This window comes from Ruditapes philippinarum, unplaced genomic scaffold (genome assembly GCF_026571515.1).
Source record: "Ruditapes philippinarum isolate M1 unplaced genomic scaffold, ASM2657151v2 ctg684_1_1_1_1, whole genome shotgun sequence".
In the NCBI taxonomy this organism is placed as follows: domain Eukaryota; kingdom Metazoa; phylum Mollusca; class Bivalvia; order Venerida; family Veneridae; genus Ruditapes; species Ruditapes philippinarum.
This window is the reverse complement of record NW_026855648.1, coordinates 431,376-444,615: the sequence shown is the minus strand read 5'-3', so window position 1 is coordinate 444,615 and position 13,240 is coordinate 431,376. Positions and strand designations below refer to the sequence as shown.

The 13,240-nt window shown below is 34.7% G+C and overlaps 1 protein-coding gene across 1 annotated transcript; it reads right to left on the bottom strand.

Moving 5' to 3' along the window:
* Positions 1-3,089: 3,089 nt before the first annotated feature.
* On the bottom strand, positions 3,090-13,216 carry LOC132744023 (zinc finger protein 26-like). Its single transcript, XM_060732632.1, has 5 exons — positions 13,102-13,216; positions 8,313-8,418; positions 7,775-7,925; positions 7,111-7,185; positions 3,090-6,470 (listed from the first exon to the last, which is right to left on the bottom strand). Exons 2-5 carry the CDS (start codon positions 8,403-8,405, stop codon positions 3,127-3,129), a joined length of 3,663 nt encoding a protein of 1,220 aa, XP_060588615.1. The 5' UTR covers positions 8,406-8,418; positions 13,102-13,216; the 3' UTR covers positions 3,090-3,126.
* Between the last annotated feature and the right edge of the window lie 24 nt (positions 13,217-13,240).

Genomic DNA, 13,240 nt, shown 5'->3' with positions numbered 1-13,240 from the left:
ACAAATATGTAAAAACCATGACAGCAATTTAACAGATCTGTGAAAAAAACCCATTAATATATGTATCCTCAAAAACACCAATTAAAAATATTTGCTGTTTTAGTTTATTATGCAACAAAGCTTTGACATACTGATATAATTTGAACATGTGAAATCCCTACACAATCATTTTATATAGTCTGCAAGTCCTAGACTGTATTCTCTTATTAAATATTTCAAATCTGAAAATCACTGTGACATCATTAAACTGAGAAAAAAAATGAAACTATTATTTAATATTACAAATCTTGAGATCACTGACCTTAGACAAATGTTAACCTTGACTGCCTGATCAACACAGTGGTTATAAACTGATGCCAAAATAGAGCTAGAGAAATTTTCAATTAACAGTATGGGGGCATCAAGAACATCATCCTAAGAAATTTGACAGTGGTGACGAATACCTGTCTGAAAAATGAATGTGAAGATGACCTTGACCCAAAGAAATATTCTGCTTATGACATCACAAGATGGCAGTGGTACATAAAAGATTTTTTCAGATATCTTCCAATTAAATAATAATTGGTCTTTCAATTGACCTCCCTGTGAACAAAATAATTTTTATCCCATCTTTGAAAAAGAGCAAAGTAATCAATGTATGCAATTGAATTCAAATTTTCAATAATGAAGAAAAAATATAAAAACACCTTATTATCAATTTATGACCATCATTTCCCACCTTTAAAACTGAAGTCGCTCACCTGTATATAGGCCCCCGCAGCGGGGCCAGTTTTAACCCCAGGGCTTTTATTTGAACAAACTTGGTAGACACCCTTTAGAAGATGTTTCATGCTAAACATCTAAGGTCTAGCTGGTCAAGTTTTTTCTTTACACATATAGTTAAAAACAATGACACACCTGAGGCAGGGCCAGTTTTGACCCAAGGGCTTTTATTTGAACAATCTTTGTAGACACTTACTAGAAAATGTTTCATGCTTTATATCTAAACTCTAGCTATTCGGGTTTTTTCAAAGAAGATTTTCAAATTTTTGCTTTACACATATAAGGAAAATCAATGTCACCGGGGCGGGGCCAATTTTGACCCCAGGGCTTTTATTTGAACAAACTTTGTAGACACTCACTAGAAGATGCTTCGTGCTTAATATCTAAACTCTAGCTATTTGAGTTTTTTTCAAAGAAGATTTTTTAAGTTTTTGTTATACACATATAAGGGAAATGAATGACCCCCGGAGCAGGGCCAATTTTGACCCCAGGGCTTTTATTACAACAAACTTGGTAGACACTCACTAGAAGATGTTTCAAGCTTAGTATCTAAACTCTAGCTATTTGTTTTTTTTTTCAAAGAAGATTTTTTAAGTTTTTGCTATACACATATAAGAAAAATCAATTACCCCTGGGGCAGGGCCAATTTTGACCCCAGGGCTCTTATTTGAACAAACTTGGTAGACATCCATTAGAACATGTTTCATGCTACCGTAAATATCTTAGCTCTAGCTCTTTGGGTTCTTTAAAAGAAGATTTTTTAAGTTTTTACTATATGCATATAGGGAAAATCAATAACCCCCTGGGGCGGGGCCAATTTTGACCCCAGGGCTTTTATTTGAACAAACTAGGTAGACACCCATTAGAGGATGTTTCATGCTAAATATTTTAGCTCTAGGTCTTTGGGTTCTTTACAAGAAGATTTTTAAGATTTTGCTATACACATATAAGAAAAATCAATGACCCCCGGGGTGGGGCCAATTTTGACCCCAGGGCTCTTATTTGAACAAACTTGGTAGACATCCGTAAGAACATGTTTCATGCTAAATATCTTAGCTCTAGCTCTTTGGGTTCTTTAAAAGAAGATTTTTTAAGTTTTTACTATATGCATATAGGGAAAATCAATGACCCCCTGGGGCGGGGCCAATTTTGACCCCAGGGCTTTTATTTGAACAAACTTGGTAGACACCCATTAGAGGATGTTTCATGCTAAATATCTTAGCTATAGGTCTTTGGGTTCTTTTAAAGAAGATTTTTTAAGTTTTTACTATATGCATATAGGGAAAATCAATGACCCCTGGGGCCGGGCCAATTTTGACCCCAGGGCTTTTTTTTTAACAAACTTGGTAGACACTCACTAGAAGATGTTTCTTGCCAAATATCTAAGCTCTAGCTCTTTGGATTTTTTATAAGAAGATATTTAAAGTTTTTTCTTTTGGTTGCCATGGCAACCAGAGTTCTGCATGGAATAAAATTCTTTGAACAATTTTCAAAGGTGACCACCAAAGGAACATTCATGTGAAGTTTGGATGAAATTGGCTTAGTGGTTTATGAGGAGATGTCATTTAAAGTAAAACTTTACGGACGGACGGACGCCGGACAAAAAGCGATCACAAAAGCTCACCCTGTTACTTTGTGGCAGGTGAGCTAAAAACAAATGGTGTATTTCCCACAAAAGTTTACAAGTTTAAAACTGAACACATTTAAAGCAAAAACAAACATTATCCACAAAATGTTAATTTTATATCTGAAGGAAAGTTCAAACACTTCATTAAAACAGAAGATACCACAGGTAAACATCATTTTGTCAAATTTGACTCCAACATGTTGTCAGCAAAAATCTACCCACACTTAATATACATGTACATATAAATAATAAACTCCCATTGAAAAAGTCATTTAAATATATAAAAATCTTCAAATATCAAAAGACTTAAGTATGTGATCAGTAAATTCATATGCATTACACAAATTTCATCCATAATAACTACATTACAAAAAAATAGAATTTTGATTAGGCTCAGACACTCATTAAAATCGTATCCCAACTGTTGCTCCACTACCCCTTGCTAGGTAGCGAATAGTAACGGAGCAAGAACGATGACCTGATTTTAATGAGAGTGAGGCTCAGACTATATGAGCCGCGTCACGACAAAACCAACATAGTGCGTTTGCGACCAGCATGGATCCAGATCAGGATCCATGCTGTTCGCTATCAGTTTCTCTACTTTAATAGAGTTGGTAAGCGAACCGCATGGATCCTGATCAGACTGCGCGGATGCGCAGGCTGGTATGGATCAATGCTGGTCACAAACCCATTATGTTGGTTTTGTCGTGATGCTGCTCATATATTGTTTATACCACTCACTTCCCGCTGCAACATTTCCATGTATGTTTCCTATAAGTACTATTATCTGAGAAAGCTTTTTTACATGTTGGACATGAGAATGGTTTCTCGCCCGTATGTATACGTTCATGTCGATCTCTACCGTACTTGTTGTGAAATTTTTTCATACAATATTTACACCCAAAGTTTCGCTCCATATGTATTAATGTGTGCTGTTTTAAGATATGTTTAGTAGTGAACACTTTCGAGCAAATCGAACATGTCCTCTCACTGACGTCTGATTCCAATGATTTTGTCTTCTTAGATTTTCCAGATTTTGTGTTCTGTACAGCAGACACGGCTGGGTTACCAACAAGACCTATACTGTGACTCGTTAATACAAACTTGTTTGTTCCAAAGTTTACAACAGGTTTTTGTTGAATACCTGTAAAAGGCTGATTAGATGTTGGCATAGTGACAGGAGACTGGTTTGATGATTGTAAACAAATGCCAGTAGATCCTGAACCAGACATTTGCCTCAACGGAATAAATAACAAAGTATTCTGTTTCTGTAAATTACTCACGCCACTTTCTGTACTAGATGTAACAGTTTGACATGGTGTTGCCTTGGTTATATTTAGAGGAGATTGTGCCAAGTTGATCACTGGCTGAGATACCTGAATGGCAGACTGTGTTGCTGATACACTACACTGAATAGCATTTCTTGCAGACTGTGCAGTAGTCAATGAAGACTGTGCTTTATTTTGAGTATTGGTTACATTAGAACCAGTCTGACTTACTTTCTGTGTAGACTGTGTAATATTCTCAGAGGACTGAGTTTGATCTGTTGCAGACGGTGTCACATTGTTTAAAGATAGTAGAATATCCTGATTATCCTGGTCATCTAAGTAGCCTGGTTCACTATTTACTTCAGGAAATGGCAAGCTGAGTAACGTCTCTGTACCTTCACTCAGGTCGACATCAAGTAAAGATTCTTGAAGTATTGACTGTATAGCACAGTCTGTTGAGACCTTAGATTGCTGACAGTCTACTATATGTTTCTGACATATATCTTTACTGTTAAACATCTTCATACATAGCATACACTGAAATAAATTGTTCAATTTTTCATCTCTAGGAAGGGAAATGTTTGTTGGTTCTTCAGGTTTCTGGTTAGCACACTGTTGCTGAATATGCTCGAGACAAAGCTGTTGACTAGGGAATAACGCTGGACATCTGAAACACTTGTACAAATGTTTCTTTCCTTCACTAGTTACTGGTGTTGTATTACTACTTGCTGAACTTGCCTTTGTGTCAATTTTCTGAGAGTCAGACATGTTCTTACCAACAGAATCATGAGTGGCTATTATAGGTTTATTTGTTTCATTACCGGAAGCTTTAATTGGATTTAACTGAACCTCTCTTTGACTTCTCTGATATTTTTCCTCAGAACTATGAGTAAACGACTTTGAGACATTGCAAGTGTCATCAAACTTTAAAACTCGCTCAGAATGGCTAGAGTACGGCTGTTCTTCATACACTTGTTTTACCAGTGGTTTAACACTGCTAGAACTTCCTGTAGAATTTCTGCTATCTTTATTAAAATGTGTGTTAATATGTCGAATGCAGCCGTAGTTGTCGGCAAATGTTTTCTGACACAGGTGACATTGATATGGTCTGTCTCCGATATGTATACGCTCATGGCGGATGAGACTTTGTTTAGTTGTGAGCTGTTTACCGCAGTAACGACACTTGTATAACTTCATCATACAGTGAAATTGTAAGTGCTGCTTTAACATTGATTCTTGCTGAAATTTCTTGTTACATTTTTTACATTTTGCCGGAGAATCTGGGATAAGTTTACCAACATTCATTCTTCTCTGGTACGACCTTCGTTCAGACTTGAAACTTTCTGACGGTGTATACTTAGCAGGAGAATTTCCAACTTCTTGTTTCTGTGGTGAACTCACGTCATACTTAGAGAGATCACTTTGTCTAGCATCTGTCTCACTCTCTTCTTCTAGAATGTCAGCATCATCTGGGAAAGCTGTTGATATCAACTCACTGTCTGATTCCAGAGGTTTAGATGGCATATTACGCTCTACAAAATCTGTCTGAAATTTTTCATCTAAACCAATACTTTCAATGATAGATGAATATTTCTTTTCAGGACTTTTGTCCCTTCTGAGAGTTATATTTTCTTCATGAGTAGGTAAAAGATCATTGCCAAAGCCTGAATCTAAAAGCCTCGAGTCCTCAGACTCCTTATCACTGACGTCAAGCCTCAGGTTCAAATCTTCATTATAAATATCACTATCAGTTCCAACCTTCTGAAAATCTGCACTATTATTTTCTCGTTTAGGACTTTCAAATTCTTCGTCCATTTTAGTTGAAACAATTTCAAAGTTTCTGTTTTCTGTCTTGTCTGACTGAGGCATTTTAAATGTTCCAGATCTTTGATGTCTCTTCATGTGAGTTTTACAAAATGTTTTGTCATAGAATGATTTAGAACACAAATCACACGAGTATTGTTTCCCACCAGTATGTGTTCTAACATGTTTTGCCCAGGCACTGCTATCAGAGAACGACCGCTCACAGAATCCACATTTGTAAGGTTTTTCTCCGGTATGTATTCTTCTATGTCTTATGTAACTGTACTTCACAGAGAAACGTTTGTTACAAAACTCGCATGTAAACTTCTTGGCAGAATGAGTCAACATGTGCTTTTTCATTGCGGTTTTTGTTTTTGATATCTTTCCGCAGATATGACAAGAGTATCCTGAAGTAATGTCTGTATTTCTGTCAGTTTTTAAAGCCGGGTAGAAATGACTCGTCTGGTGAACTCGCAATGAATACTTTTCAACAAAGGCTTTACCACAGAGGTTACAAGAATAATTTCTGACTTCTAGATGAATTTCCCTGTGGCGTTTCCAGGCATTCAAATCAGCGTAAGACTTATCGCATATTCCACACTCAAATAATTTACCAAGGTTCTGTCTTTTGTGACTCTCAATATGCCTTTGATAACTTTTCTTCAAGGTAAAAATTTTACCGCAGACGGCACATTTATAAGATTTTGCCATATGCAGTCTCATATGAACATTTAGAGTCTTGTAAGAACGGAAATGTCGTGTACATATTTTACAATTTAAGTTACTTTTGTTATTTTTACTCTTTTCTTGAGCTTCTACAAAACTGGCGACAGACGAGGCACTATCGTTTCTCTCAGACTCGGACAAGTTTGAGTTTTGTGAAGCTTCGTCATTATCCTTAGGAAGCTCTTCAGTAAAGGAGATTCTTTTAGACGATGTTCTCTCCCGCTGTCTGTGAGGAGAGTACTGGAGCTGAGGAGACGTCTGCTTCTGTAAAACCTCCTCCTCTTCTGTAATAACATGAAACACAATTAGTGTAGGGAACGTAACATAACACTGTGAAAAATCATTTAAGAATTATGTTTTGCAAAAATGTTTAAATTTATGTGAAGCTGACAATTTAGCAATTGTATTAACCTTTAACACACTGAATATCTTAACTGGATTTCTTATATGTATATCTTTTAATCTAGAAAAAACAGTAATCTTTTTTTTTTTTTAATTTCAAATTAATGTTGCATTGGTATATTCAGTTGCTGCCAGTAATCTAAGCCCTATATATAAACTGAAGATTGAGAGAGAGTGATAGTTAAATCTGATGTTTATATGCACCTGTCACATAATTTACTTACAAACTAAAAATGTACATACATGTATTCTATTGTTTTTGAGTAGACAAATATTTTATTTGTCACTCACTGTGACCATGACTTATTGACTAACCCCATAACAGTACGCTTTCACTTTTAAATGGGGGAATAAAGAATGAGAGCAAAGAAAAGAAAATGTATATAATCATCTTTTCACTTTCTATGTAACAAAAGAACAAAAAGAAGACTCTCAAGATGTTGAATTTCCAAAGATCTCCTAACACATAAGTATATAACATTACATGTAGCTCATATAGAAGATACACAAGTATAAGTTTACCATCTTTCTGATCTGCCTCAGCATCTTCATCACCATAGTTACACAGCTCATCTGCTGAACTCTGGGTTGTCTCATCTGATAAAGTATAACATTGAGATCTTACATATCAAATACTTAATTAAACAAAGAGCACCTATGAAACAAACTCTTGGATTGATGGGAGTATTTACCAATTTAGTAATAAATATATAACTACACATGTACATGTTATGTAAATATTCACATAACAAGAAAAACTTTTCCACGTGAATCATTTATCAGACAAAATGAAATAAAAGTTTAACACTACCCAAGAAATGAACCTTTCCAGATTTTAGCAGTGAAAAACTCAATACCACCTTTTCTATTCAATGCTAGGAACAGTATTACAAGAGAAACTCCATGCGTTCTGTTTTGTGTAAACCAGGTCAACCAAGTGTAGCAATTGGACATATGGTCACCCAATATTATATGCACTGGAAAGGTTCATTTAAGACTGTTAAAACCTATAATTTTTTTAGACAATATTTACATAGATGCTAAAGTTAATAGTGCAAAAAGAAAAGAGTTATGTCTTAAGTTCTTATGTTGATACTGACAGTGAACTGACCAAACAATAAAAGCATCAACGGCACAATATCAAAAGATAGCATTGTGTTTTGCATATAAAAGAAGACTAACATACCATTACAGAAAGTAAGGAACTTATCACCAAGATTAAGCTGTTTTCTCAAGAACCCTTCAGCTTTTTGGGAACCAAACTGCATAGAAGTTCCATCCTGGCAACTAGCAGTGAGTACTAGAGCCTCCTCACCTGTAGCAGATAATCTCTCCACCTGTAAGATGGTGTATCAATGATTAAATCATTTCTTGTGGGGATATATTCTAAAACATGTGTAGAGAGTTAAGACGTATCTTTAAATCCTGTTGATATCCACTGACACGATAAAAAAGCATTATCAAAAATGACCTTATTACTTGAATCATTAATATGTACATGTATATGTATATAATGTAAGGATTTCATTTTTAGCCAAAGGCATTGTAAATACTAATATTTATGATGAAAATTGTAACTATAAAACAGAACTTTTTCCACTTATATATGACATTTTGAATTTTTAAACTTAGAAAACTTAGAGATAAACCAACAAAACCTTTTATCTAGAAAAAAATCTATTTTTTTTAAACAAAGAAATGCATATCATACAATCTGGTCTTACTAATGCTTGTAGCTCAAACTTGATGAGTTCTTGTAAAGCACTTCTGTATTCTGGTGACTGGTTATGTATAATACTTTCTCTAGATACCTTCATTGTTGACACATTACTGAAGATATATTTAAACTTTTAAAAACTAGTCTATCTGACATTGAAATACAACATTAATAAAAAAAAACATCTAGAGCTGCAGCAGGAGTTACAAATACATCCACCTGATATCTATGACAAAGTGTAATATGGTTCAATTTATCATTATTTTTGAAGTAAAGTTATAAGAAGGTTCATTGAAAAGTATTGAATTTTTAGTAAAATTTTTACAAAATATTTGAAATTTAACCTTCAATGGTGACCTTGACCTTGAGCCTGCACAGTGGCACATGTTGACAAAAGAAGAATTTTAACCTTCAATGGACAAAAAGAAGAATTTTAACCTTCAAGGGTGATCTTGACCTTGCTGCTGCACAGTTGCAGCTTGGGTTTTGTCCATAGCCTTGTTGAGGTGAACTTTTGAGCCAAATTTGAACAAAATGTTTCAAGAACACACAAAATTGTCTGATATTTGAGCTTCAAGGATGACATTGGCCTTGAGTCAGCACAATGCCTTGTTGACCATAACCATAACCCTATGCTTTGTTGCGGTGATTATTTAAGCCATTTTTAAAGAAATTCATTCAACTCACTGGTAAATGATTTATAAAGTAACACAAATTGTCAACGATTTTCAGGTGACCTTGACCTTCAGTCTGCACAATTGCAGCATGGGTTCTGCACATTTCCCTTTTGAGGTGAACATTTCAGTCAAATTGTAGAAAATCCTTTAACTGGTATAAACGTAATTGTCAGACATTTGGCCTTCAAGGTTGAGCTTGACCTTGAGCCTGCACAGAGGCAGAACAGCTTCTGCATAATGCCATGCTGAGGTAAATATTTAAGCTAAGTTTGAAGGGGTGTACTAGGATTTATAGATCAGACACAAAATGGAAATTTTACACAATTATAATCAATTACTATCGTAAATAGCAATGATAACCGGTAATAAACAACAACAACAAACTGGCAAACTTATAAGGAGATAATGTAAATCAAACACATTAATATACCTTTGGTGTAATTTTTTTACCAATTAAGCTTCCTTTACTTATCATCTGCCGCATTCAATTAATCAGGGTCTTTCACTGCCTTAACATTTAATAATGTAACACACTTAAGCAAAGCACTACTTTAGAGATATTGGTTACCAAGAATCGCTATGGCCACACTTCAGCCAAAGTGCTAATTATGTCATATTCAACAATTAAATCTGTCTCCTGGAAGTAGTAAAATATTCATGCCAAACTTTTTCATAGAGATTTTTGGGCAAATAGAATTTTTGCTCAAGTCATTTTTATTCAGGCTACAAGGACTGGCACCCATAGGTTTTTTTCCAGTCCACATGATTTTTTTCTGGCTCAGACATTTCAAGTGTTAAATTACAACAACCTGAACAAATGTTGAAATTTGTAGAAACAAAACAAGATGTTGACCCAAATTGACATGAGGCCCCACTTACAGGCTGGGAACCATGCGTTTATTCAGTGAAGTTAATTCTCTAGTGCATTTGCGTTTTACTCTGTGAAGTTCATTCCCTTTCGCATTTACATATGTCATGAAAATGTTTACAATCCGGCTAAAGTTGGCCATTTAAGTTATAGTGTGATGCAGGGTCTTTCAAATAGGAAGACCCTGTGCGACAGAAAATAGTGGAAACAAGAGCCATGTCAACATGGCCATCCCCCGCCGAATGTGTTTGCTCATTGGAAGAATGTATATGTAGTAGAGCAGAATAATTCCATTTTAAGAGGTCTTTTGGTGATGAAAACTGATGGCTATAGTGATTACAGATTTGAAACCTATGTGAATACTGATGGCTGAAAATAACAAAGGGCAATAACTGAAAAATAATGCAGGGTAGGTTATCATTCTTGTGTGCTGCATCCCTCCTCAGTAAAATCAATCCACCTATGAAGTTTCAAGTTGATACCTCAAATACTTTTTGAGAAAAAAATTGAATTGAAAAATTAAGTATGAAAAATAACTAAGGGCAATAACTCAAAAATTATAAAAGGTAGAGTTATCATTCTTGTGCACTGCACACCTCCTGAGTGAGATCTACGCACCTATGAAGTTTCATAATGATATCTCAAAGGCCTTTTGAGTTATGCTCTGGACAAAAATTAATTTTGAAAAATAAAAAAAGGGCAATAACTAAACAATTATGCAGAATAGAGTTATCGTTCTTGTGCACTGCACTCTTCCAAAATGAGATTCATCCACCTATGAAGTTTCAAGTTGATACCTCAAATACTTTTTGAGATAAGCTCCAGACAAAATAGTATAAAAAAAAGAACAAAGGGCAATAACTCATAAATTGTATAGGGGATAGTTATCATTCTTGTGCACAGCATTCCTCCTCAATAAAATCTATCCACCTATGACATTTCATGTTGACATCTCAAATACTTTTGAGTTATGCTCCACTTGGGTGAAAAATTAGGTATGAAAAATAACAAAGGGCAATAACTCAAAAATTATGAAAGGTAGAGTTATCATTCTTGTGCACTGCACACCTCCTGAGTGAGATCTATGCACCTATGAAGTTTCATTTTGATATCTCAAAGGCTTTTTGAGTTATGCTCTGTACAAAAATTCATTTTGAAAAATAACAAAGGGCAATAACTCAAAAATAATGCAGGGTAGAGTTATCATTCTTGTGCAATGCACTCCTCTTAAATGAGATCCATCCACCTATGAAGTTTCAAGTTGATACCTCAAATACTTTTTGAGATAAGCTCTGGACAAAATAGCATGAAAAAGTTCAAAGGGCAATAACTCAAAAATTGTATGGGGAAGAGTTATCATTCTTGCGCACAACATTCCTCCTCAATAAGATCTATCCAATTATGACATTTCATGTTGATATCTCAAAAACTTTTTGAGTTTTGCTCCACTCAGGTGAAAAATTAAGTATGAAAAATAACAAAGGGCAATAACTCAAAAATTATGAAAGGTAGAGTTATCATTCTTGTGCACTGCACACCTCCTGAGTGAGATATATGCACCTATGAAGTTTCATGTTGATATCTCATAGGCTTTTGGAGTTATGCTCTGGACAAAAATCAATTTTGAAAAATAACAAAGGGCAATAACTCAAAAATTATGCAGGGTAGAGTTATCATTCTTGTGCAATGCACTCCTCTTCAATGAGATCCATCCACCTATGAAGTTTGAAGTTGATACCTCAAATACTTTTTGAGATAAGCTCTGGACAAAATAGCATGAAAAAGAACAAAGAGCAGTAACTCAAAAATTGTATGGGGAAGAGTTATCATTCTTGCGCACAACATTCCTCCTTAATAAGATCTATCCAATCATGACATTTCATGTTGATATCTCAAAAACTTTTTGAGTTTTGCTCCACTCAGGTGAAAAATTAAGTATGAAAAATAACAAAGGGCAATAACTCAAAAATTATGAAAGGTAGAGTTATCATTCTTGTGCACTGCACACCTCCTGAGTGGGATATATGCACCTATGAAGTTTCATGTTGATATCTCATAGGCTTTTGGAGTTATGCTCTGGACAAAAATCAATTTTGAAAAATAACAAAGGGCAATAACTCAAAAATTATGCAGGGTAGAGTTATCATTCTTGTGCACTGCACTCCTCCTCAATGAGGTCTATCCACCTATGAAGTTTCAAGTTGATAACTCAAATACTTTTAGAGATATGCTCCGGACAAAAATGTCGGACGGAAGGTCGGACGGACGGAGACTATTGACCTTTTCGAAAACCTAGCTAAACACCGTTTTCCGGTACGTTACCGTTTTAGCTCTGGGGAATTACACCAAATGAAGTACATAACACAGTTACGAGATATGTCTATTTTTCTATCATTATTTAACCGTTTAAGGTGAAATAAATTGATGTTTTTGAAAATTATCAATATTCGTTTAATATCTATTGCAAATTATTCAAAAAAACAATTTTTTTATAATGAAAATCAATAAAATTCAAACAGACTCAGTGGAATCTTCGATAGTAAATAAGGTTTTTTTCTGCGTAAACTTGTGTATTTACTTTCTTTTTTTATGGAATTATTCATACAATGATATTTAATTATTTTCTTATAAAGAATTAAGTGTTTTATTTCAGTTTAGTTTAAAAAAAGGCCGAAAACAATGACTTCGCTATTACGCTCCATTACGTGAATTCCCCAGAGCTATGTACAGAAAGTACCGGAAAACGGCGTTTAGCTAGGTTTTCGAATTCGTGAATTTCTATATCCCCCGCCGCCTTTTCGGCGGGGGATAATAAAATAGGCACTGTCACAACATAGCATACAAATGCAAATTCCGCTGTCAAAACTAAATATTGATGACATTAGAATCAGACATATCATTGATATTTTAGCCTCTTGAAATTTTATTCGGAAACAAGGACCGACATAGGAGATATATCTCCGGACGGAAGCATGTTATGATGTTTGTTGTTCAGTCAGGACCAATGACTGACAAACTTTTGCACAGACTGGTAGATCTATATGCCATCAAAGCAATTGAAATTAACTTAGAAACAACAATACAAACAAATGCTTAACTAAAAACAAATATTTCTATTTCTGAAAAAAATTTTACACATGCAAGCATCTAGAAGCAGAGATTTGGCACACAGTTTACACATTAAAGAAATGTAATATTAAAAAGAACATTTAATAAAAAGAAATATCAGAAAGGAAAAATATCATTCATACATTTATAACAATATGAATTATCATTTTGTCAGGATTTAAGTCAATTTCCCTCCCTGACTATCAAAAATAACTCAAAAGTATGGCAAAAGTTCTTCCTTGTTGTCGAGAAGCTTGAACCGGAAGTAAATAAAATTATAAG